The 25,301-nt window shown below is 39.0% G+C and overlaps 3 protein-coding genes across 6 annotated transcripts; 2 read left to right on the top strand and 1 right to left on the bottom strand.

Annotated features, from left to right (window-relative positions):
* Window positions 1-191: 191 nt before the first annotated feature.
* On the top strand, window positions 192-16,466 carry LOC120326815 (uncharacterized). 4 transcript variants are annotated; one of them, XR_013480292.1, is made up of 6 exons: window positions 192-378; window positions 1,139-1,279; window positions 2,739-2,876; window positions 5,509-5,666; window positions 6,262-8,717; window positions 8,925-9,233. XR_013480292.1 is itself a non-coding variant. In XM_039393199.2 (5 exons), exons 1-5 carry the CDS (start codon window positions 326-328, stop codon window positions 8,499-8,501), a joined length of 2,730 nt encoding a protein of 909 aa, XP_039249133.2. In that variant the 5' UTR covers window positions 192-325; the 3' UTR covers window positions 8,502-9,233. The 4 variants fall into 4 exon arrangements, 2 of the variants coding, with proteins under 2 accessions (XP_039249133.2, XP_077975911.1); XR_013480293.1 differs by having other exon boundaries at window positions 6,262-8,852; window positions 9,077-9,233; XM_039393199.2 differs by having other exon boundaries at window positions 6,262-9,233.
* On the top strand, window positions 11,143-12,344 carry LOC120340665 (uncharacterized). The gene is made up of 3 exons (XM_078120101.1): window positions 11,143-11,348; window positions 11,451-11,591; window positions 11,917-12,344. The coding sequence occupies exons 1-3, from the start codon at window positions 11,293-11,295 to the stop codon at window positions 12,056-12,058; spliced, it is 339 nt and encodes a 112-aa protein (XP_077976227.1). The 5' UTR covers window positions 11,143-11,292; the 3' UTR covers window positions 12,059-12,344.
* Window positions 16,467-17,646: 1,180 nt separating the features above from the next.
* LOC120328626 (26S proteasome non-ATPase regulatory subunit 3-like) lies at window positions 17,647-19,861 on the bottom strand. The gene has a single exon (XM_039395189.2). It carries the CDS (start codon window positions 19,801-19,803, stop codon window positions 18,265-18,267), a length of 1,539 nt encoding a protein of 512 aa, XP_039251123.2. The 5' UTR covers window positions 19,804-19,861; the 3' UTR covers window positions 17,647-18,264.
* Window positions 19,862-25,301: the final 5,440 nt, after the last annotated feature.

Here is a 25,301-nt window from a genome sequence, read left to right as displayed (position 1 = left end):
TGTGCATTTGAAATCCTATCTGATCATGTAGAAGTAGAAGTTTATTTTGAGAAATGTTTGAAAACATATAAATGATATTTTAACAAAAACATGAGAAAATATTAAATTATCTTTCACCGTTCATGTTTCCACACAAGTATTTTTTATTTATTAAAAACATGTTTCCGTACAAGTGGAATCATGCTTTAAAGCCCCGTTACGGTTGACTACACCGCCATAGTGCACCGTTTTGTCGACTTTTCTCTGTAGTACCAGTATGTTTCTCTCCAGGCTGCATTTGTTCGAATAATATTAGCAATACCGGTGAAATAAATGATTTTGAACGATGACGATCTGTGGAATACCGGGATGCAACTACGTAAGAAAAACTGGAGGAAGGTAAAGCCGTGAATAAAACACTATTACATCACTTCAGCACCTATTTGCTGTATTTGACAGTACAGTACCGTTACCATTATAGACTATTCCGATTCGGGTCTCGTTTCTAACGTACTACTAGTGGGCGTAGCATAACATAATTGTGACGTTTTTGGATGACGCAGTAAGGTGGGGGTGAGGATTGACATATTCAAAAATTGTTATTCTACTCCCACTAGAAGTACTTCAGGTACGGTTCGCCGGTGTGGCGCACCGTGCTAAGCGTTAGGAATATGCTCACCACCGCATCTCTGATTACCCCTCGTGGGATCGCAGGTTCGAATCCCATGCGGGGAAGATCATGTGCGAAAAGGATTGCTGGACTCCTCGCCGCCGTAGGGTGGTTCACATAACCGCTGGTCAGTTACGGCTTCCTCCACCATCAAGTCCATGCTTCCAAAAACAAATAACTAACTAATCCCATACCCGACATAGAATGGTAACTAGACGAGAGGCTGTGGTTCGTCATATGGTTAAGTCGTCTTATCGGTTTCCTCTCCCCCGGGATAAATATGTAAATCCTATCCTACCTACTTTAGGTACGAAACTACACTAGACCTGGCTATTCATGTGTTTTCACAATGAGCATGTCGAAAGCCTCATTTAAAGTTTTCTATATTCTGATATTTCTATCTTGTGTGTTGTCATATGCTTTTTTATAAATCCTAACCTGTCATATGTTGCACGATGACGAAGTTATAAAATAAAAATTTTCTCTAAGGTCCATGTTCCGCATTCGTCGACCGGACTTGGCAAGAACTCCGGGTGAAAGAAAACATCGCCAAAGGCTGACTAATGTTATGCTCTCGATTCGGGATTTCACCAAGGGCGATAACATCAAGGATTTGATCCACAAAGAAGCGTAAGATACTTTAATACCTAAATACCAGTATACGGTTCTTCACATACAATTTGCATATTTATCCCGGGTGGTAGGGGAGTAGCCAGGGCAGCATCACACCTTTCAGAGACACTTAACATTTTAGTGCCCTATAGATAAAAAGGTACTCCCATAGTATATGAACCAAGATGGTGGGCACTGGGACGTAGTACGTGTACCAGGTTAGGATTAGGACATGATTTTATCCCAGTTTTCCCTATTTTAGTTCTTTTACGAGTTTGGGGACTAACCAAGTGACACCTATAAATTTGTACCTGAAATTATGACCTAACCCTAACCTGTTACACCTACTACGTTCCGGTGTCTGCCATCTTGGTTCACATACTACAGGGGTACTACTATTTGATAGCCAATTTAGGATTAAATTTAATGTTTTTTTTTATTTTCTAAAAAGATGCTATACACGCAAACATTGATAAAGATCAATTAAAGATTCTACTTGATAACTTTAATTTAACTGGGCAAATATTGAGGCCTGTATCGCCTCACCAACCCAAAGGCTTGGCGGTGTGCCGCATCGTGCTAAGCGTTAGGAATACGCTCGCCACCGCATCTCTGATTACTCTTCGTAGGATCGCAATTCCAATTCTATGCGGGGATGATCATGTGCGAGAGGATTGCTGGACTCATCGCCCACCGCACGCTGTAGGGTGCTTTACGTAACCGCTGGTCGGTTACGGCTTCCTCCATCATCAAGTCCATGCTTCCGAAAACAATAACTGGCTAACTAATCCCTTAACCGACCTGGACCGGTAACCGGACGAGAGGCCGTGGTTCGCCATATGATTAAGCCGTCTTATCGGCTTTCCTCTCCTCCGGGATAAATATGTAAATCCTATTCTATCCAAAGTGTTTCAATACACAGTAGAAACCACGTCTACTGTAGTTATTTGATATGCCATATATTAAAAGCCATTTTTTTTTTGAACAAACTTCCTGGTTTAAATCCAATGCCCATCACCTGACCGAAGAACCCCATCCTTCCATGAGAGAGCAATTTGGCACCCTTTCCTAAAAACTCAAACCCACTCGGAGCCACAACATATACTCTAATGTGAGTGGCCGTTAAAATTCCTGGAAAACCACTTATGATGCAATAATCTAGTTCTTACTAAGAAGAAGCCAAATAAATAACGAAAGATGCAATAATTCAGTTCACAGCGAAATGATAAAAAGAGTTTGTTTTGACAAACTTGAATCACTTTATTGTGACCTATTTTTCCTGCTCTCGACTTATGCCTACTGTGATGTGTAATTAGTGAGTAGTAATCAAAAAACTGCTGTAGCCACTTCGATTCACGGATGCCAGATTTCTGAGAACAAAGAGTCACTGGTTGCCGATCACTGGTTTAGAGCCATGCTAGGAGTGAAAGGTATTGGAAGCCTTGCATTAAAAATATTTGCTTTTCTATTATTCCAGTTGCTGTATTTGTGATAATCATTTTGCAAAAGAAGATATTTTGGATTACGGAATGAAAATGTCGCTTAGGCTCGGAGCGATGCCAACAAAGAATATGCCCTTTCCACAATGTAGCGTACCAGGATGTCATCACCCAAAGTAAGCTTTTGAATTTTTTAGGGAAAATTGCTTAGAGCAAAGTAACGCACATTACCTTAGGTTCTCATTTGCATTTTGTCCAGGTGATTGTCATTCCAGAATAACTGTACTCTAATCATATTTCATATCCACTAATGACAGTACAGTAGGATGGTATGGCATTGTGGGTAAAACTACTAAAGCATGCTTTCTGGGTATAAATACTGCCATGCTGGCTACAGGTTGACATTGTTTGACCTGAGTCTAATTTACCTTTACTTCTTTCTATACGAATACACCCTTTATTGATGCAATATTACCAGGGCAAGTGAGCCCATTTATTCGGCACGCAAGTGAGGCCTCCAAAACGAGATAATTCTCCTTCAGAAGAGTTTTAAGACTCTTATCTGATGAAACTTTGTGTCCATTTATTCATTATTGTTTGTTAACAATCCGATATTTATTCAAACTCTTTTTGTCCTTTCATGACACATGGCTACAAAGAAATATATTATGACGCCACAACTGAGTGAGATCTCGACAATTTCGGTCGGCACGCAGAAAAATGTTGTCATTAAATTTAGTCGATTTTGGCGGCGAATCGAAAAAGGTTGCCCACCCCTGGCCTAGAACTACTGAAACCATATGGCAGTGGTTCCCAAAGTTGATTGACAGGGCGTTTAAATTGGAAAAGGAATGATATTCGCTGGCTGGGAGAGTGAAGCGCCCGCTAGGGGCTGATATCATTATGTATAGTTGAATTGTTAGTCACGAATATACACACTCCTAAACAGTGATAATGACATAACAATTTGTATTATCTATAACACAAAAAGTAAAAAACAAAAGTGTTAAACTATCTCACTTAAGTTTGGCAGGCCATATTAAATGTATCGTTACACGTGCACGTGCCACATTTTGGCCGCGGTTTGGAACCCACTGTCATAAGGACTTAGACAGAAAAAGTTTGTTTAGCATTCTTTTATCAGCCAAAAATAATTTCATTCACATTATGTTATAAAATTTTATTATTCTGTGTATTTGATCATGTTTAAACAATACGCAAAAAAAAATTTTGTGATACCTGGAACCCTTGCCTAGAGCCGAGGTTCTCAAACGGTGGAGTGTGCCCCACAAAAGGGGCGTAGACAATTTTTTGAGGGGACGTGAAGCTAATTAAAAATAAAATATTTGTTAGATTCGATCTTGTTCACCTTATTTTGGATATTTACATTTCAAAGCATTTAATTTATTTACATTCCATCCCTTTGTTTTAACCCTTTCCATGCGATTTTTATTTTTTATTAAATAATCGTCGTTGCTACGCCGATTTTATGCATTTGTACCCCCACAACTAATCGATCGACTAACAAAAAAACTAATGATCCTCTGCTGCCCACTGACGGCTCGTTGGAAAGCTTATTTAAAGAGCTTGCAATTGGCAATTAAAATTTTTTTTTTTTTTTAGAGTAGTGGTCTGAGTCACAAACCGGATAGAAAAAGACATTTTTTTTTGCTTGGGAGTTGAAACTTCAAACTGTGATAAAAAATAGAAATATTCGCTAATTCCTTCACTGTTATCGCTTCGTGGTTGGCAAACAATAGCATAATATTGCTGTAGCAATTTCGTTATCTAACTCAAAATACTTTGATAGATGGAAGGGATAATATGTCTTCTATTACCACCCAAAAAACACCAAAATTGGCATAAATTTCAAAAACACTCCCTCGTTCCGCCGCAAATAAAATTCTCGTCATAAACGAAAGCGAGATTTACCGTCGCTTATGTTAATCTCGAAGAAGACTTCTATCAATGAACTAAAACCCGGAAAAACTAGACCAACAGTTTGCGACCGATTGCTAAATAAAACAGGGGAGTACATCAACGTACCCGCCGCAATCTAGCGACTTTTATCGTTGGTACGTACGTATACGTGCCCACCGCACGGAAAGGGTTAATCTACTTTTCTCCTTACTATCTGTTATTTGTAGCCTATTTTTAGCTAGTCATTTTTAAGGTAGGTCACGAGACTTGACAAATTCTAAAATGGGGACACAGCCTAAAAAGTTTGAAAACCTCTTGTCGAGAATCTTGTTCAGAATCAAGTAGAGGATACTCCACCTCAAAGATTTCTTCCACTTTCCAGCCATCTAGCTCAGGGGTGTGCAACCTTTTTTATTGGTGGGCCAAATACAAGTAACTGGGTAAAGCCGCGGGCCGCACCTTTATTTAATTTTGGCTTTCTGTTAGTTGCAAGCACAAAAATTGCCTATATTTGCTATTGATCTTACGGCATTATTAGGGGTTCTTGCAGGAATAGTAGATTTAAAACGCATAAACTTCTGAAGAAACTGCCAGTTAAATTTTTTGTCACACCGACTTCAAACGAATGCAGTGAGAAACACGTTTTTGTAATATAAATCGTGTATTTTGCAACAGAATTTTGCTAGCTTGTTTTGCTAATATGACTGGCATGGGCTTTGCGACGAAAAAGAATAAATACTCGTTTTGCGGGTACACCATTCGAAATTGTTATTTCTTCGCGGGCCGCACACCTTCTTCTTGCGGGCCGCATTTGGCCCGCGGTCCGCAGTTTGCACATCCCTGATCTAGCTCATTAGAAAACTGAACTATTTTAATTTTTGAAACTAGTGGTTTTAGATTTCCTAAAAGAATGAGAATCAAAAAGAAATGGATTGAAGCCATAAACCGTGCGGGAGATTTTGGCAAAAGGAAATGGAAACCTAATAGCAAATCTAATGTATGTTACCAGCATTTTCTAAAAGAGGATTTCTGCTGTGATGAGTCAGGTGAGGTTTTAATTTAAGATAGGATTGTCATATTCAGATCGATAAGTATGTTGATAGGTATTTTTCTGTCTGTCTGTTTGTTTGTCTGTTAGATGGACGCGGTATCTCACGAAGGCGAAGTTGAATCTGCTCCAAATTTTGCATGTGCATTCATCATATTTCGGAACAAAAGCCTATGAATTTTGAATAAATTATGTCGTATAATTAACAAGTTAATAATTAATTAGTGGTGGGACACGCGGTGTCACTATAGAGTCATGAATCTAAATCGCAGTTTCGATCGATAAGTCTTCGGTCTCCGACCGATATTCTCGTTTGTTTTCTTGATGGCGGAGGAAGCCGTAACCTACCAGCGGTCACATGAGCCACCCTGCTGCGGCGAGGAGTCCAGCAATCCTCTCACACAAAATTATTCCCCACAGGATTCCAACCAGTAAACCCATGCAGAGTAATTTCGGTCCTTTCATAATAAAGTGGATCCTTATATAACAGTGCCCGCACGTGTGCAGATCCTTCTGCTCTGCTACAGAGCCTTCGGAGTAAAGCTATAAATACGTCGTGTAATAAAAACTAACGTCTTATTTATCTGTTACAGGAAAGATACTCAAAATGCTCAAATCTACCGCAGTACCTTCAATATTCAACACGTACGACCCGGAATTAAACAGCGTCAAATTTAAGATTAAAGAAGCTCCATTAAAAGCAACGATGAAGCCGAAAACAGCTCAAGAAATCATGTTATCTCTACCTATCTCTTCAGTTTCTCAAGATGGGGAGCAAGCATACGTCAATAATGTTGTAATGGGCTTGACAGGTGACACCCAGGGTCCCGACATGGTTGAAAAACTGTTCGTAACTAATATCAGAGGGTCGGATGAAATGCCGATGCACAATACAGGTATGACAGAAACTACAAATCTGAAAAATGCAGACTCTTTTGAAATGACTGGTGATGAAAACACAAAATCGGACTCAAATTCTGAACAAGAGCCCTCAAACACCAATTCGTTGAGTGCCATCTATTCTTTACATAAGACTGTGGAGCGAATTCCCACTGACAAGAAAAATGGAGTAAATGAAAATCAAATGGTATTTGCTAAACCATATTTGGATACTACCCAACACGAGGATGGGGGCCTGGGTAACAATTTTGAAAGAAATATGGACCCCATGCCCCCAACATCCTCCAGGAAAGATACCTACCCTAGCCTGAACTCTACCAATGCAAGCAATATTAATGAGTCATGGTTAGAGAATGGAAACCTAATTAGCGATTGTGAAACAAATTTAAGCAAAGAATCTGTGAAATACTTGCCAGGAAATAATGACGTATCAAATTCACAAGGCCTACCTTTGACCGATGGTTTGAGGGTTGAAAACCAGATGGAAGGAAGCCTAAGTAGCAATTGTGAAACAAGTGTCAACCAAACATCTTTGATATATTCTCCAGAAAATACTGTCATATTAAATTCAAGTCGGCATTCTATAAATAACCCAACAGACCTTATCAAAGCACCATATAATCCAAGTATCCAACAGTCTCATAATGAAGCGAATATTGACCGAATGGATATAGCGGAAGAAAACACATTAAATTCAAAGCTAAATATTCTGGCTGACAAGAATGTTTCATCAGTGACTACTCAGGAAATTGAAATGAAAAAGGGCGAGGAATCATTATTGGTCTCCGAATTAGAAACGACTTGCAATAAAACAATTCAATTTGCTTCAGCAGATGAGAATTCAGAATGCGCAACTTTAGAGATTTTACTTGAAAACGCTGCTATGGAAATTGATCAGACCAAATTAAGAGTAACAAATGGTCAGGCTGTAAATAATGAGATTCGAAAGCAGTCATCGTTATCAACGCAAGCTAAAACAAACTTCGGAAAAAATATCGAAATGGTCGACTGCTCAGAAACGATAATAGAAAAGGAAAATTCTACGTTGGACGCTCTTAAAATATCAAAAGAATTCAAGTTTGGTGAATCACCACAAAGCGACCAAAAACGTGATCAGCAAAATTTTGCATCAGTGCCACATAAATATTCTGGAGCATCAGCCTTGATTGTTAATGGGACACCGTTAAAAAAAGGAAACTTGCTGGTACAACAAACACTGTGCAAAGTGGCATCTACAAATTTCAAATTGAACAAACAAAAAACGAATGAAAATTCATCAGGTAAAAAAACTGTGAATGAACGGCTTGATGACGCAACTTTGATTTCCCTGCGAAAAAGGACGGTACAGAAACCTCAATGTGCGGAGAAATTTGATAAATCACAGGCCTATTCTGTGGGTCACGAAATCAAGGAATACTCTGCGCTTCTGAAAAAAGTATCAATGGATAATGGTGACTTAGTGTCAAGTGATAACTCTGGACTCGTAAGTCCTCATACTGCTGAAGACCCATGTGTATTGATGCCCATCCCTCGGACAGACCCTCAAATATATCTGCCAAAAAATTTTCTATATTCTTTCCTATTGGCAAATGAAATATCAGAAAAAGAGTGCATTTTACAACGATTGGAATCCCTTGGTGGAGATATGAGAACCTTAACTGGCTTTGATAGCTATGAGCACTTTGATTTATTTTTTAACATGCTTGGCCCATTAGCGTTAGAAATGACTTCCAAAGCGTTAAAATCGCGCGAGCAACTTTTCTTGGTTCTTGTTAAATTATCTGGTGCGAAATCTGACATTGAAATATCTAAAGCGCTTAAAATCGGGCCCACCAGTGTTCGAATAATTTTTGAACGATGGGAAGAATTCATGTTGAATCAACTACAAAGCGTGTTGGGAACGCAGAAAACTGAGTGGATGTCTGGCATGTGAGGGGGTTATTTTGCTCGAAGCTAGGTCCAAGGCCGTCAACTAAAAGTGGAAAGAATACTGATAGAAGAGTTGAGTTGCATGTTCGCTCAAAACAAAGTCCTGAGCCCTCAATTAAAAAAGTACTGATAGAGAAGTTTGCTCAAAGCAAGTTCTCAAGCCCCCAACTAAAATAGGAAAAAGTACTGACAGAAGAGTTGCAAGATTGCTCAAAGCAAGGTGCCGAGCCCTCAACTCAAAGTGAAAAGGGTACTGATGAAAGAGTTGCAAGTTTGCTCAAAGCAAGGGCCCGAGTCCTGGACTAAAAGTGGAAAGGGTACTGATAGAAGAGTTGCAAGTTTATTCAAAGCAAGGGCCCGAGTCCTCAACTAAAAGAAGAAAAAGTAGGCCTACTTATTGAAGACTTGCAAGTTTGCTCAAAGCAAGGTGCCGAGCCCTCAACTAAAAATAGAAAGAGTACTGATGAAAGAGTTACTTGCTCAAAGCAAGGTCTCTAGTCCTCAACTAAAAGAAGGAAAAGTACTGATAGAAGAGTTGCAAGTTTATTCAAAGCAAGGTCCCAAGCGCTGATGGAAGAGTTGCAAGTAACATTGTACGGGCTATAGAATTACAAATTTGTTGTACGTTCTCGAATTAGTGACCGCCTATAACAATGTTCGTTGCTCTATTTTTATGCTGTTTTTTTCAAATTTTACGTTTGTTTTGTTCGTTCAAAAATTTCCACTGTGATCCGTGCTGGGTTGTGTTTTTTCTCATTGGGGCGGGTCCATACGTAGGGGGTAATTCTCTTTGGAGTGAAGAAGAAAAGTAGACTTATACAACCTGACATGGAGAGAGAGAGAGATTTATTAATTGTCAACCAGGAAAAACAGAATCACAATAATAATAATTTTGAAGCAGTAGGAATAACGTTTCTTCGGTATGGTCGCACCAATGGAAATAAGTTATAAGTATATTTTGATTTTCCCACAAAAAAACCATACACAAAACACAAACAATGAGCACACAGAAGTTCAAAGTAAAAATGCGGTCAGAAATTATAGAATTCTGCATCTTGAAAAAGAAAGGAAACTTGACCAAGAACGAGTTTATCTGTTCTTAAATGAAAAATGATTATTTGGAATTTTGGTACAAAAGTTAGAATTAGGATTTACATATTATCCCGGGGGAGAGGAAAGTCAATAATATGGGTAACCATAATGGCGAACCACGGCCTCTCGTCAGGTTACCATTCGATGTCGGGTATGGGATAAGTTATTTGTTTTCAGAAGCATAGACATGACCGTGGAGGAAGGATATATATAAAACTATTTATCTTTTCTCTTACCGTTCATGTTTTCTTGTTGATAACATGTGGGGCCATGCTAACCAAAATGACTATCAATCAATCAATCGTTTATTTTGTCATCACAAAAAAACACGTTCAAACATAAAGTGACACAATGAATAAATTACAGTACTAATCATGTTTTTGCGTGACCGGAGCCGCGAGGGACCTAAGACTATAATAAACAGAGAGATTTATTTCCACAAACAATGAAAAAAACAATATTAAATAATATCGATAATTTTTATAAAGTTAGACTATAATGAAAACAATGAAAAACAGTATAAAACAATATCGATGATTTTTATAGAAGTAGTCCAATTTACACATTGTTTTGTGTTGGCCAGTATGCAAGACCGTTGAAGGTCATCAAGGCTTCGGACCAATTTAGGATAGGATTTACATATTTATCCCGGGGGAGAGGAAAGCCGATAAGACTGCTTATCCATATGGCGAACCACGGCCTCTCGTCCGGTTACCATTCCAAGTCGGGTATGGGATTAGTTTTTACTGTAATGTTTGTTTTCGGAAGCATGGACTTGGTGGTGAAGGAAGCCGTAACCGACCAGCGGTTACGTGAACCACCCAACGACGGCGAGGAGTCCAGCAATCCTCTCGCACATAACTATCCCTGCATGGGATTCGAACCTGCGAACCCACGCAGAGTAATTAGAGGTGCGGTGGCGAGCGTATTCCTAACGCTTAGCCCGTTGAGCCACACGGCCGCGCCAACACTGTTATTGATTAAGAAGTCGGAATTAATTGTTACAATATAAATAATACCTACATTAGGAATTTTTATAATAAAATGCGTTGCTCTTTGTTTATTTTGGTTCTATTGGGAGTTGATTTATCGAGTACAGTTGGATGACCTCATTAGCAGCGTACATGTTGACGAAGCGCAATATCACAGGCTGAGCCCAGTTACCAATTAATATCGGGTATAAGATTAGTTGATCAATTACCGATATGTCTTTCGCGTGGAAAGAGAGAGATATTTATTTTCACAAAACAACATTGAATTGCATTGGTCAGTATGCAAGATCTTTGCAGGCCATCAAGGCTCCTGATCATTTTAGTCACGCTGTGATTAAGCTATCAGTACGGATTGTCACAATATGAAATAAACACAGATACCATACGACGTCGAAGAGTCCGGCAATTTTTTTATTCATTTGTTTGGCGATTGCATGTTTGAAATAAATCACTCAGGAATCTAGGCAGCATACAGCGATAGCATCTTTGGCACAGACTGACAGGTGTGACGTCACACAATCGCTCATAGCGGAAGCTGGTATCATGGTTAACTAAATACTGGTATGCTACAAAGCCTCGTCATGCTTGACTGCCCCTACATAGTGCACCGACTTTCGACGTTTCCCATGCGAATTATTTTGCTTTAGGCCGCGATTGGTTGGATTTTGATAACAATACCTGTGGAGTAGGTACCGTAAGTGATTCTAAACGATGGCGTGTTGTGCAATACCGGGATGCCATAACTCACAGAGATATAAAGGAGGAAGGTAAAGCCCGTTTTTAGATTCTTTCATGTGTTTTTCAATTTCTTGGATTTCCATTCTGTGTGTCAGTATGTTGTCTAAAATCAGTTTTTTTATGGATTCAAGGTCTATGTTTCGTCTACGTCGGCCTGACCTGGCAAGAACTCCTGGTGAAAGAATACATCGTCAAAGGCTGACTAATGTTATGCTCTCGATTCGGGATTTCACAAAGGGCGATAACATTAAGAATTTGATACACAAAGAAAGGTGTGTGACTTGTTGTAATTTATTTAACACATATTTCAATATTGGGTATTAGTTTAGCGTGAGGTTTGCGGCCTTATGTGGCGTACTCGATAATACATCACACTAAAGTGCTAATGGGAGGTAGATCTTACGCTAAAGTAACAAGCACCTCAACATTTTCCTTGGCTTGGGAGTTGCCGTATGATAATTCTATATTCTATTCAAACTTCCAAGCCCTGGGAATGGTCACACGGTAGACCTCAGGTTGCCCACAGGTAGGCTACATATGGTGTTAGCCCTCCTGCTAAGTAAGCACCAACATTTTTTTGCTTTCTATTTATTTCAGTTGTCATATTTGTGATATTCATTTTGCGAAGGAAGATATTTTGAGAGTACCAAACAAAACGAGTCTTAGACTTGGAGCGATGCCAACAAAGAATATGCCAGTCCCACAATGTAGCGCACCGGGATGCCATCACCCAAAGTAAGCTTTTGATAAGTTGAGTGTTTTCATTTCAAAGTCAACTTTTGTGGCCCTCTGTTATCCTATAAAAATCTCATTTGTTTAATAATAACGCATCAGTATCTCATTCATTAAAATAGCCCGTTTCAAATGATTCCAGAGAAATCAAGGTACTTGGACATAACACACATATGTGTGACATCACAGTGAACAGTGACAGCCAAAATATACCTGAAGCATGCAACGGGCATTCTGAAGGCCTTACGCGCCCCCTCGTAGTAATTTGCGGCCCCTAGTCAATTGCGGAAATATTGTATATCTGTTTATTGATGTAAAATAGGCAAACAAAATGAGTTACCTCCATATTGGTACATATACTTCTGGAGAGCCAGTTCACTTAATTATACGCAAATGACTGCATCTTCTCTCGTCCAGTTACCACTCATTAAAGATCTCTGCTACAGTTCCGGCGCTCCAGAAGTATGTGTACCAATATGGAGGCAAGGAATTTTGTTTGCCTACTTTGCATCGAGTTGTATGAAGGAACTGAAACCTATAGGCAGGGGGTATATTCACTTGGCTAACACAGACAGTTCCCAAACTTGTAATAGAACTAAAACAAGGAAAATGAGAATAAAATTACGCCCTAACCTGATACACACACTACCGGAGTCTTCAATACCTGCCAATTCACATAAGGCCGAATGAATGGGGTAGGTAATGCAGGAATAGAGAGATTTTTCTTCCTGAAAATAGTAGTGACTAATGTAAATGTATATAACCTTGTTCTGAGTGAAAAACAAAATTGAATTAGCAAAGGCATTTAGTTGGCTTTATAAAAATATACTCAACAAGAGAGCTATGCTCAAATATATGGACACGTAGCGCCACCCAGTGGCAATAATTTTGATGACGTCATAGCGAAAAAAAAGTAATAGCCTTCTGGAGAAAAAATTTATCTTTAACCACTGAAAATATCAAAGCAATTGGTCCAGTATTCGAAAAAAAAAGCGATTTTTTAAAAATGGAGACGGAGACAAATAACAATAACAACAAAATTTTGAAACGATCGTTATGGCCACTAAACGTGTCCAATAATAGGGGGATCATGCTATGCGTTTGGGCCTTGTTTACCATCATGCGTGACACGGTAGTGTGGCACATCGTGCTAAGCGTTTGGAGTACGCTTATCACCTTATAAGAGTGGCGCTCTTGTGCAAATTCTCCCGAGAAAAGCTATAAATACGTCTTGTAATAAAAGCTAACACCATTTTTCTATTGCAGGAAAGATACTCAAAGCTCTCAAACCTACTGCAGTACCTTCTATATTCAACACCTACGACGTGGAATTAAACTATGTTGAATCTCCGTTAAAACCAAAAATGAAACCCAAAACAGTTCAAGAGCTACCTGTTTCCTCAGTTTTTCAAGATCGTGAGCAAGCACATGTCAATAATGTTGTAATAGACTTGACAAAGGACACACCGAGCCCAGATATAGTTGAAAAACTATTCATCACAAATATCAGAGGCTCAAATGAAATACCACTTTCGAACGGACATACGGGTATAAACTCAAACAATGCAGATATCACAGAAAATACCAATCTGGAAACTACAGACTTTTTCAAAGTGATTAGCATTGAAGACACAAAATCGAACACAAATTCTGAACAAGCACCCCCAAATACTGAACCGTTGAGTGCCAACAATTCTTTACATAAGACTGTGGAGCAAATTCCCATCGACAAGAAAAATGGAATAAATGAAAATCAAATGGTATCTGCTAACCCATATTCGGATATTACCCAACAGACTGATGGGGGCTTGGGTAACAATTTTGAAAGAAATATGGACTCCATGCCTTTAACGTCATCACAGAAAGATACCTTCCCCAGTCCGCTATTGAAGACTCCGGTGAGGCCCGCCAATGCAAGCAATATTAGTGAGTCCTGCTTAGCGAATGGAAATCAAATTAGAAATTGTGAAACTAATATAGACCAAAAATATGTGAAATACTCCCCGAAATATACTGTGCTATCGAAGTCACATGGCCTACCTTTGACCAATGGTTTGGGAGTTGAAAACCAGATGGAAGGGAGCCTGAGTAGCAATTGTGAAACAAGTGGCGTTCAAACATCTACTACGTACTGTCAAGAAAATGCTATCATATCAAATTCGCCTTCTTTAAATAACCCAACAGACCTTATCGAAGCACCGCAGAATCCAAGTATCCAACAGTCTCATAATGAAGCGAATATTGAACAAATGGATATAGCGGAAGATAACACATTAAATTCAAAGCTAAATGTTCTGGCAGGTGATAAAGAGCCATCACTGACAGCCCAAAAAATTGAAATAAAAAAGGGCAAGGAATCATTAATGGAATCAGAAACGTCTACCGGTAATGCAGTTCAATGTGCACCAGCAAATGAGAATTCGGAATGCGCAACTTTAGATATTTTACTTGAAAATTCTGCAATTGAGACTGACAATTCTGCAGTCAGTAATAAAATAAGAGTAACGAATTTGAACCGAGTACCTGTGACTTCCAAGACTGTGGATAATGGAATTCAGAGTCAATCCACTTTATCAATACAAGCTAAAACTAACTTTTTGTCATCCCAGAATTTTTTGATTGGGTTCGCAGGACATGAAAAGGGGTCTGATCAAGACAGTCCAGCTTTTAACGCTAATATTATAAAAGATATGCAGAATACTGAAATGGAGATTGACAATACTGCAGCTAGTAATGAAATAAGTGTAACAGATCCGAACCAAATATCCTTGTATGGTAATAATGTGAAAAGTGCGATTCATAAGCTGTCTTCTTTTCCAATGCAAGCTGAATCTAACTTTTCGTCATCCCAAAATTTTGGAGGGTCTGATCCAAATATTTTGAAATTGAATATTGACGTAACAGATATGGCTGCAGAACATACAATACAGGCTGGCACCTATTTTATGCCTTCCCAAAATCATAGTAGCGAGTCCACAGGACATAGAAAAGGCCCAGATCCAGAGATTTTAAAATCGAATACTAATATGATTGCAGATACTGAAGGTTTTGTGGAAGCAAATAGCCATTTACCATCGGACACCCATCAAATATCAAAAGATCTCAATGAAAAATTGTGGCAAAGCTACCAAAAAAGCAATGATCATAATCTTCCAGAAATGGTGCATAAAAATTCTGAAGGCTCAGCCTTGATTGTTAATGGGAAAAAAGGAAATTTGCTGTTACAACAAACACTGTGCAATATGGCATTTACAAATTTTAAAATGAACAAACAAAAAACGCTTGGAAATTTATCAGGTAAAAAAATAATAATTGGAAAGCCTGATGATGAAACTTTGATTTCCTTACGAAAGAGGACGGTACAGAAACCTCAATGTGAGGAGAAATTTGATAAATCGCAGGCCTATTCTGTGGGTCACGAAATCAAGGAATACTCTGCGCTTCTGAAAAAAGTATCAATGGATAACGGTGAAGACCCATGTGTATTGATGCCCATACCTGGGACAGACCCTCAAATATATCTACCAAAAAATTTAGAAAATTCTTTGTCTTCTGTCCTGTTGGCAAACGGAATATCAGAAAAAGAGTGCATTTTACAACGATTGGAATCCCTTGGTGGAGATATGAGAACCTTAACTGGCTTTGATAGCTATGAGCACTTTGATTTATTTTTTAACATGCTTGGCCCATTAGCGTTAGAAATGACTTCCAAAGCGTTAAAATCGCGCGAGCAACTTTTCTTGGTTCTTGTTAAATTATCTGGTGCGAAATCTGACATTGAAATATCTAAAGCGCTTAAAATCGGGCCCACCAGTGTTCGAATAATTTATGAACGATGGGAAGAATTCATGTTGAATCAACTACAAAGCGTGTTGGGAACGCAGAAAACTGAGTGGATGTCTGGCATGTGAGGGGGTTTTGCTCGAAGCAAAATCCAGAGCCCTCAACTAAAAGTGAAAAGAGTACTGATAGAAGAGTTGCGGGTTTGCTCAAAGCAACGTCTCAACCCCACAACTAAAAGTGGAAAGAGTACTGATAGAAGAGTTGAAAGTTTGGTCCAAACAATGTCCCAAGCCATCAACTAAAAGTGGAAAGAGTACTGATGGAAGAGTTGCAAGTTTGGTCTAAACGATGTCCCAAGCCGTCAACTAAAAGTGGAAAGAGTACTGATAGAAGAGTTGAAAGTTTGGTCCAAACAATGTCCCAGGCCCCCAACTAAAAGTGGAAAGAGTACTACTGGTAGAAGAGTTGCAACTAATATTATAGGGGCTTTAACACAGATTCAGGCTTGTGAGACTGCCTATATATAACAATGTTCATTGCTCCATTTTTTATGCTTTTTTATACTTGTTTTGTTCATTTAAAAATTTTCCACTGTGATCAATGCTGGGTTACATTTTTCTTATTTGGGTGAAGTCCGACGTAGTTTTTTTTATTTGGAGGAAGGAGTTAAATTAGGGGTTTCGCGAAGAGCGTTGAGTTGAGTCTGGTTCGCTTCTGTGCACGTTAATTGAATAGATTTGATTTTGTATTGTACCACCAGTGCAGTAAAGGAATGACAAAGTCTCTGGAAATGTTGATTTTGATGAGAGTTTTTCAGCTTAGTCTTAACAAATTGTAATGCAGGTAGTTTATGCAGAGTAAATTTCACCAGACAGATCGATTTGTCATTTTGAGTGCCTTCTAATATAATAAACAGATGCACCTCCAATTTGGATGGAAACCAGGAAAACTAACTCGGTTACACAAAAAGTGGGCTGGACTTTGCTATTGACCTAAAGTAGGGGTGTGCAAACTAGTTTAATCTGGTTCGTGCGAGTAATTCCAATCCAATTTGAGTCCCAATTCATTATCTATACCTAGGACGTTACAACAGCTAGCTTGTGCAATGCGAACAGCGCATTTCATAAGATCGATGACCATAACCAAACTCGTTTTAACGCCCGATCTTGATTAAGGGCCCGTTTGAATAGCCGCCCGTGTGAACAAAACATAAAAAAAAATAGGGGCCGGTGCTTGAATACCCGCCCGACTCCACAAACTCTACGTTTACTATTTTTTCTAAACAAGGCAGCACGTATTTAAATAAAATAATTTTAGTTTATTAGCCTACATTAATCAGTAAGTTACAGTGTGTTTTTTTATAGATTTATTGTGGGGCCCCAAGAAAAGGCTCCATAACAGCAAAAGTTTGAGAACCCCTAGTCTTGGGCAGGGCTACTCAGCTATTTTTACCAAAGATCCGCATACAACACTTTAAAATTATTTGGGTCCGGTCTTTCCAGAAATTATATTTTGGCATCCTTAAATGCACACTTTCTCAACCAACCGGCTGATGATTATTAGCAAATCAAGATTGTTTATTATGGTGTTATAGTTCTTTTCATTTATATTCAAAACTATAAAATTCATTTTATAAAAGGAAACTTGAAAAGTGATCCAAAATGAAGAATTATGTGCGGTCCGAATCCAATAAAGGCCCGGATTCTGACCGCCAGTTGAGTAGCCCTGGTCGAAAGTACTTATTTTAGATTGTGAAGAAAATTCAGAACCCTAACCCCCCGTTCAATAACAGAAAGTCTCGACTGCGCCGCATTCTGTGATATAAATCCACTTATATTATTACAGTAGAAAAATCACAACTCAATGGAACTGTACAATGACAATAAGGTTGTAATCACTGGAAAAAATTTGAATCCAAAAGTTTGGAAAGAATTAGTCAAAAGGGAGCTCACAGCAGGGTAATGCACACATTGAGCAACTACTAAAATTTGGATTTTTTTTATGAAGTTTCTTCGAAGCGAGGTCCTACGTCCTCGACTATAAGTGAAAAGAGTATTGATATACAGGGTGTCGATAAAGTCTCTTTACAATTTTAATTTCGTTATGTAAATCAAGTTGTCAATATATATGAACCAGGTTTGTTATTTTTTAATTGTTTGCAAGCGTTCAAGTTTTTTTACCTCATTTAATACATTAGTGAGGACCGAAACAATATTTGGTAACAATAAATTACTTTTGCAATTTTAAGACTTTATGGACACCCTATATAGGTTGCAAGAATACACTGAATTCAATTAATTTAAATAATAAGTAAATTTCAGCCAATTTCTGAGCTTTATCTAAAAATTTGTCCATTTACTTTACCAGTAATGAACGGGGCCAGAGATAGCAACAAATTTGAAAAAAGAGTTTTCAAGGTCAAAGTTTTTTTCAAGGGTATTCGTCGTCCTCCTCAGCCACTTCCTTTGCGAACTCGATGTCTTGAAGTTCTCTTTCACGGCGCTCTTCCGCGCTCTCTAAATCAGCGTGGTATGATTTTGGGGGAAACCTCATTGCCATAACTGAATTACGATAGATATCCAAGCAAAATTCGATTCGATTATGGAATGCTTTTTGCGGCTCCCGTGTCCCATAAACATCAGTCGTATCACGAGTACGAACATACCCTTCCTCGTGATTAATTTCCGCTTCAATGACTCCGTCTTTAATCGCCTTGGCGATGATAAACTCCGCTTCCTCTGCAGAATCGAGTTGTAATTTTTTCGCAGCGTCAGTGAGGAAAATTCTAGAATATCCGACAGATATTTGTCGAACTCCAGTTTTGATAACATTATGACGGACTCGTAAAATAAGCGTGTACATGCGATCCGCCCGGAAAACATCTCCATGCTTTTCTAAATTCTCATTGAAGAGCTTCAAGTCTCCTGTCCGAACCGCTTGTGTTAACTCGAAATACGGTATCAAAGCACCCCTTATCGATTCTTTTTTGAATTGAGCACGCTCTGGAATTTCTCCGAGAAGTAACTCAACCGTGACAAGCAATTTAGTCACAGTTTGCTTGAATCCGACAGCAGTTGCTTGCGGGGCTTTGCGAAGAGCGCTGAGTAGCGTCTGGTGTGCTTCTGAGTACTCTAATTGAATAGCTTTAATTCTACCAGTGTAGTAAAGGAATCTTGCCCATTCGTTGTTCGACGATGTCTCCGGGAACGTTGATTTCGATGCAAGTTTTTCAGCCTGGTCGTACAAATTATAATGCAAGTAGTTCCGAAGAAGTAAATTCAACAGCACAGATTGGCTTTCCTGGTCGTGGTTCAACGTTGCAGTTCGCAGTCGAGAATGTAACACGCCTCTTATGTCCTCCAAACGGTTCGTCATTTCATAAGCTCTGCTGTAATAGAAATAACATTTCGCAGCCAAACTGTCAAGTGAACGGCGATTTTGGCTCACAAGTTTCGTGACAATTGCAGTTGATAACTTAACAGCCTCATCGTACGAATTTTTATCAACAACGTAGATCAGCACTAGGAGGTGGATGTAAATATCAGTCTCCGGAATTCGAAAACTCTTTGCTTGTCGCGAAGGTGGTGCCGAAGCAGCGTCTGCGCTTTGTTTTGTAGCTGTTTCCATAGGTTCATCAATGAAGGACAAAAGCATTTCTTTATTTGCATTGTCAGTAGCTTCTCTTCCATTATACACGAGCGAGATGATTTGATGAAATATTTCGGGATTTAATCTTCTTCGAGTCGCAGGGATAGACCGCATTACTCTCATTGCATGACGAGGTTCCTTCATAGTCACGGAACGATCTAAAAGTCGTAACTGTTCTTTGAAATCTTCAATAAAAGCTTTATCAGCCTTTTCTTTCGGGTCAATTTCATCTTTTTCTGGTTTTTCTTCTTCTTTTTTCTCAACTTCCTTCATTTCGACATCTTTTGTTGACGTCTTAGACGCCCTTTTTCCCTTAACCATTTTGAGGATATTAGATTTAATGTTACGTACAATTCTAGTAATAAACAGAATAAATAAACTTTTGTGAAGCTGCCAAAAAATTCATCTTCACATTCTATTGAACTGTATGAACTGAAACATGGCTCGTGGTTATGATTACTTACCAACACCATTCATTAGCTTACGGTACCCGATATGTACCGTACCTTTGACAATAACAGCATTCCCAAAACAATAAATTCATTTTGAATTCACTACAATCTGACAATAAAATACCGGTAATAAATTATCGTACCTTGGAATCCATAAATGGCCTTCCATACCGCAGATTTTCAAATAATTCTCAAGAGCTAAAAAATAAAAGTCTAGTTAAACTCATACAACTGAAGTATAAAACAATATATGACAGATAATGCTAGCATATTGCTATAAACTGCAACTCCCTTCACAAAGCTAAGCCCCGAGAAATGCTGATTCACATGCAAGTCATGTTTAAGCGATGCCTTTGGGGTGCAAGGAGTCGCATTACTCTGACGGTCACGAAAAGTCGTAATCGTATTTCCCTTGGGGGAAAGGTAGCATAAGCGTGGTTCCCTTGGTTAGTAAAATTAGCTGCTTCAATCGCTCGGCCACTGCCATATCTAACGCAGTAATTGGGATATTTTTTAAATCATCCCCGCATGGGATTCGAACCTGCGAACCCACGAAGGGTAATCAGAGATGCGGTGCCAGCGTATTCCTAACGCTTAACACGATGCGCCACACCGCCGAGCCAAATACGCGGATGTAATGTAGGAGATGCGGAGATGTAACTCGACACACCGATATAGATAGATAGTTTATTTTGAAAACTGACAATACAAACAAATTCCGGAGAGCGAGCAAAAAAATTTAAAACAAGATGAGTACAGTATCATGTGCCTCACCAACAAATATTATATATTTTATGGTAATTTAGTACTTTATTGACCATCATAAAAGAATCGGGTTTAATATGACGTAAATATATACTACATAATAATAAAGACAGCACTATGTGAAAATATTACTACAATCATTAACAGTAAATTGCATTATATACGAATAAACTTACTCTGAGAAGTTCGAGTCTATATTCTCGCTGGTGTGACGTATCGTGCTCAGCATTAGGAAAACGATCATTATCGCGCCTCCGATTACCCTGCGTGGGTTCGAATCCCGTGGGAAATAAATATATGGATTGCTGAACTCCCGTTTTTGTAGGCCATGGTAATTCACGTAACCGCCGATAATTAGAAGATATCGGGAGGACATTACTGTAAATGTGACGCATCGTGCCGACATTAATTGCTAACCCTCTCCTCTGATATTAATATGTTAATCCTATTTCATTCCGTCAACAAAGTCATTTTCGTTTTTTTGGTAGAAAAAGTCTGAAATGAATTCTCGATTTCAGATGGTATGTCATAGGATTAGATTTTTCTTCTCGGAGATGAATATGATAATTCCAGCCTTTCGACGTGTTGATTTTCAGTCCTGTGAATGAAAACAACGCAAAGTAAAAGTTGCTCAGAAGTCGGAAGGGCAAATACCAAAACACCAAAGGGTATAAGGCTACGACATCAGATAATATAAGTGGAGATAGTTTTTCATATTTGTACAAAGGAAGAGGACAGACAATTGAGTGGCTAAATCTTTTGGCGAGTTAAACCACGTCGCATCCAGTTGCCAGCCCATACCGAGTTGGACTTTATGGCGGGGTAAACTGTATCCAATCAGCGGTTACGCGAATAGCAATCATCGTGCACATAATTATTCCCCACGGGATTCAAATTTGCGAACCCACAAAGAGTAATCAGAGGTGCGATGGAAAGAAACGACAACCGCCGAGCTGGCTGCATATTTTCAATATGATGCCGTATTGCAGAAAGCTACACTTTAGGTGTTGTACTTGTTTGTGCATATTATTCTTGTATTGTGTGATTTTTAATTTCCAAAACAATGAATGTTAGTGTAAACTGTTGTTTAGGTTTTATATATATAACAAGAGAGCAACGCTCAAATATATGGACACGTTGACCAGAGCGAAGCAGTCCTTACCTATGACGTTACCGGTACCTTACCGTACCCTCAAAAATTCCGAGTTCACAGTCGCAAGAATTTTAGGATAGGATAGGATTTACATATTTATCCCGGGGGGGTAGGGAGTAAAGCCGATAAGACGGCTTATCCATATGGCGAACCACGGCCTCTCGTTCGGTTACCATTCCAAGTCGGGTATGGGATTAGTTATATTGTTTGTTTTCGGAAGCATGGACTTGGTGGTGGAGGAAGCCGTAACCGATCAGCGGTTGAGTGAACCACCCAACGACGGCGAGGAGTCCAGCAATCCTCTCGCACATAACTATTCATGCGTGGGATTCGAACCTGCGAACCCACGCAGAGTAATTAGAGGTGCGGTGGCGAGCGTATTCCTAACGCTTAGTCCGTTGAGTCACTCCGCCGCGCACAGTCACTCATCACACTTGGCGGATTAAAAACCGTGTTCCCATAATTAAAATGTAATACAGCGCAATTTTGGATGAAACATTAGACCTCCTAGGATTTATAGAAAATTTAGGGACAAATAAAAGTTATAGCCTTCTAGAGAAAAAATCAATTCTCAACCACTGAAAATTTCAAAACAATTGGTCCAGTATTCGAAGAGAAAAAGCGATTTTATCGCGACGAAGAAAAAGAACGTCGACAAGAACAACAACATAATATCAAAACGATCCATAGGTACACTCACGTGTCCAAATATAAAAACGATTTATAACTTACGTGTCCGATAATTGAGCCCTCGTTGTTGCAAAAAAGTTCTCTCACTTTCAACGTGTTACGTCGCCGTTCTGGATGATTGGCTATGAATCATCTGTTCCTGACGTCACATGTTGTTCTTCAGTGAAAAATTTGCGGCCAGATCGGCTTTCTGGGTTTCCGCTGGCTGCGTTTCACAGTTTTATCTGATGGCTGCGGCCGTCAATTTGTAATAAACTTAGTTGTAACGCCATGGTACAAAGTTAACGGCACCAAATGCTGGAAGGCGAACAAACATGACGAAAATTCGAGATAAATTTAATAAAATAGTGGATAATTATTAGGTATAGGATTTACTGATTTATGTCAAGGGAGAATTTAGCAATGCACGGATGCCTGGCTGCACCAACCACGGACTTCAATGTTCAGACGCCACTCCAATGTTTAGGTAGACTAGTTGAGAGTGCAAAACTGGAATTTATTTTTTTTATTGGCCAGCAGGGCTGCCACTCTAGATGTTTTATATCTAGATCTAGATGTTTTTTTCAAGATCTAGATGTAAAATTTGGAGCCTAGATGTTAGCTATAAAAAATCTAGATATTTTTTTTTTCAAAGTTCGAAGTATTATTCAGTGGGAAATAAATAAAGAGATGTGTATAATACTGTAATAGGTGAATGAATATTATTTCAGTATTTAGAAGAATTGATGTAAGATTGATAAAACTCATTTATATTGTATTCGTCCACCGCTACGGTACCATCCATATCTAATTAAAATATTTAAATAATGAATTAAACATGTGATGTTCGAATTAACGTTAAATAGAAAAGACGACGTTGGTTCGATCAGTCAGTGCTTAGTATTGCATTGTTGCCAAGACTGCAAGGGGTGAGAATAACTGGGTCTAGTATAGTTTAGTACCACAAGTACTTCCGGTGGGCGCAGCATAACGAATTTTGCATATGCTATTCTTAACCCCCACCTGACTATGCCATCCAAAAATTATGTCACTACGACGACACCATCAAGTCATAGGGATTGCCAAAGTATAATTACGATCACCCGAAAAAGGCCGAAATGTCATATGTGCCGCCGATAACGAACTTGCTAAAGCCGGCGATCTCTCTCCTATCGTGATCGTTGTGACGAGAAAACGAGAGAAATTGCTTGCTCGATTTCGGGTGATCTTCTGCGCGTTTTGGACGACCATCCGCATACTTCGGTGGGCCTTATGACGCCACTGTGGCGTCGAAATGACGTAATTTTTCGGTGACGTAGTCAGGTGGGGGTTAGGATTGACATATGCAAAAATTGTTGAGCCAGGTCAACTAGAAATACATGTGGTACCGATACTAAACTATACCAGACCCGAATAACTTGTGTTGTTCAAGTTGCTTACTCCTGTACTTCAAGATTTTAAAATTATAAAGTTATTTGAATCTATAAGTGATATTGAATTTGTCTCTCTTTACACATCAACCTATCGAAATGCCAAAGTGGATTGCCCATTCAGATGATAAGGACAAAGCTCTTTGTGAGTTCTACGGGTTGGAATTGAATTCTAGGTTATGATGTTAGCTTCTTCGACATCCAATATTACTGTTTTATGTAAAACAATAAACTTTGTATGCTCCTGTTTTGTTAATTTTCATTAAATTCAATGACTTCCTAGATGTTTTTCGAGGTCAATCTAGATGTTTTTAGTCAGGCAAAAGTGGCAGCCCTGTAATGGCCAGATAGGAAGCACTTTGGTACAAGGGCTTAAAATGAAATTATCTGTCTTTCACCTTATTACACAATATAAGGGTCTCATGTAGTTTCGAACCTAACATACTTCTAGTGGGCGTAGCATGACAATTTTTTCACGTATCAATCCTAACCCCCACCTGACTACACCATCCAAAAATTACATCATTACGACGTCACAGTGACGTAATGGAGCCCTTCAAACTATATGAACTGCCGTACAAGACGCGCAAACGAGCACCCAAAATCGAACAGTTATTTCTCTCGTTTCCTCGTCGCAACGGTTCCAATAGGAGAGAGATCGATAACTTCAGTCAGTTCTTTATCGTCAGCGCCAATGCCATTTCGGGCGATCGTACGAATATTTGGCAAGCTCTATGACGTGATTGTGATGTCGTAGTGACGTAATTTTTGGATGGCTTAGTCAGATGGGGGTTAGGATTGACATATCAAAAAATTGTTATGCTACGCCTACTAGAAGTACATTAGGTACGAAACTACACGAGACCCCAATGTAATACCATTTCAGAATTTATTGATTTATGTTGTCATTCTGAAAACGCAACACTCGGTAAAAGAAATCATATTACAGAAATGCCTGGAAAACGAGCAAAACTTAAGAATAAAGTTTATAACGTGTAATGCATGTGCTTGTTCACCAAAAATGACACACATAATAACAAATATATAAAGAATATCGGTCAGAGACCGAAGACTTATCGATCGAAAGTTAGGGGATTCCCCGAAACAGAAACTGCGGTTTCGATTTATCCACTCTTACTCCACAGATGGAGAAATATTTTTAATATATTAGACGCTCGTTGGCACCCATATTCGAACTTTGCAGCTTTTGTGAGGAATAATTACTTAAAATTATGCCTGACTGCCTGAGGGGGTTGCCTGTTATCTGAGAATGGCATCTGTAACAATTATAGTCCTGTAGTCAATGCATTTGAAAATGATTAATTTAAACGCTCGCAACTCACAGAGAGC

This window comes from Styela clava, chromosome 14 (genome assembly GCF_964204865.1).
Source record: "Styela clava chromosome 14, kaStyClav1.hap1.2, whole genome shotgun sequence".
NCBI lineage: Eukaryota > Metazoa > Chordata > Ascidiacea > Stolidobranchia > Styelidae > Styela > Styela clava.
This window is presented reverse-complemented; position numbering and strand designations above follow the sequence as displayed.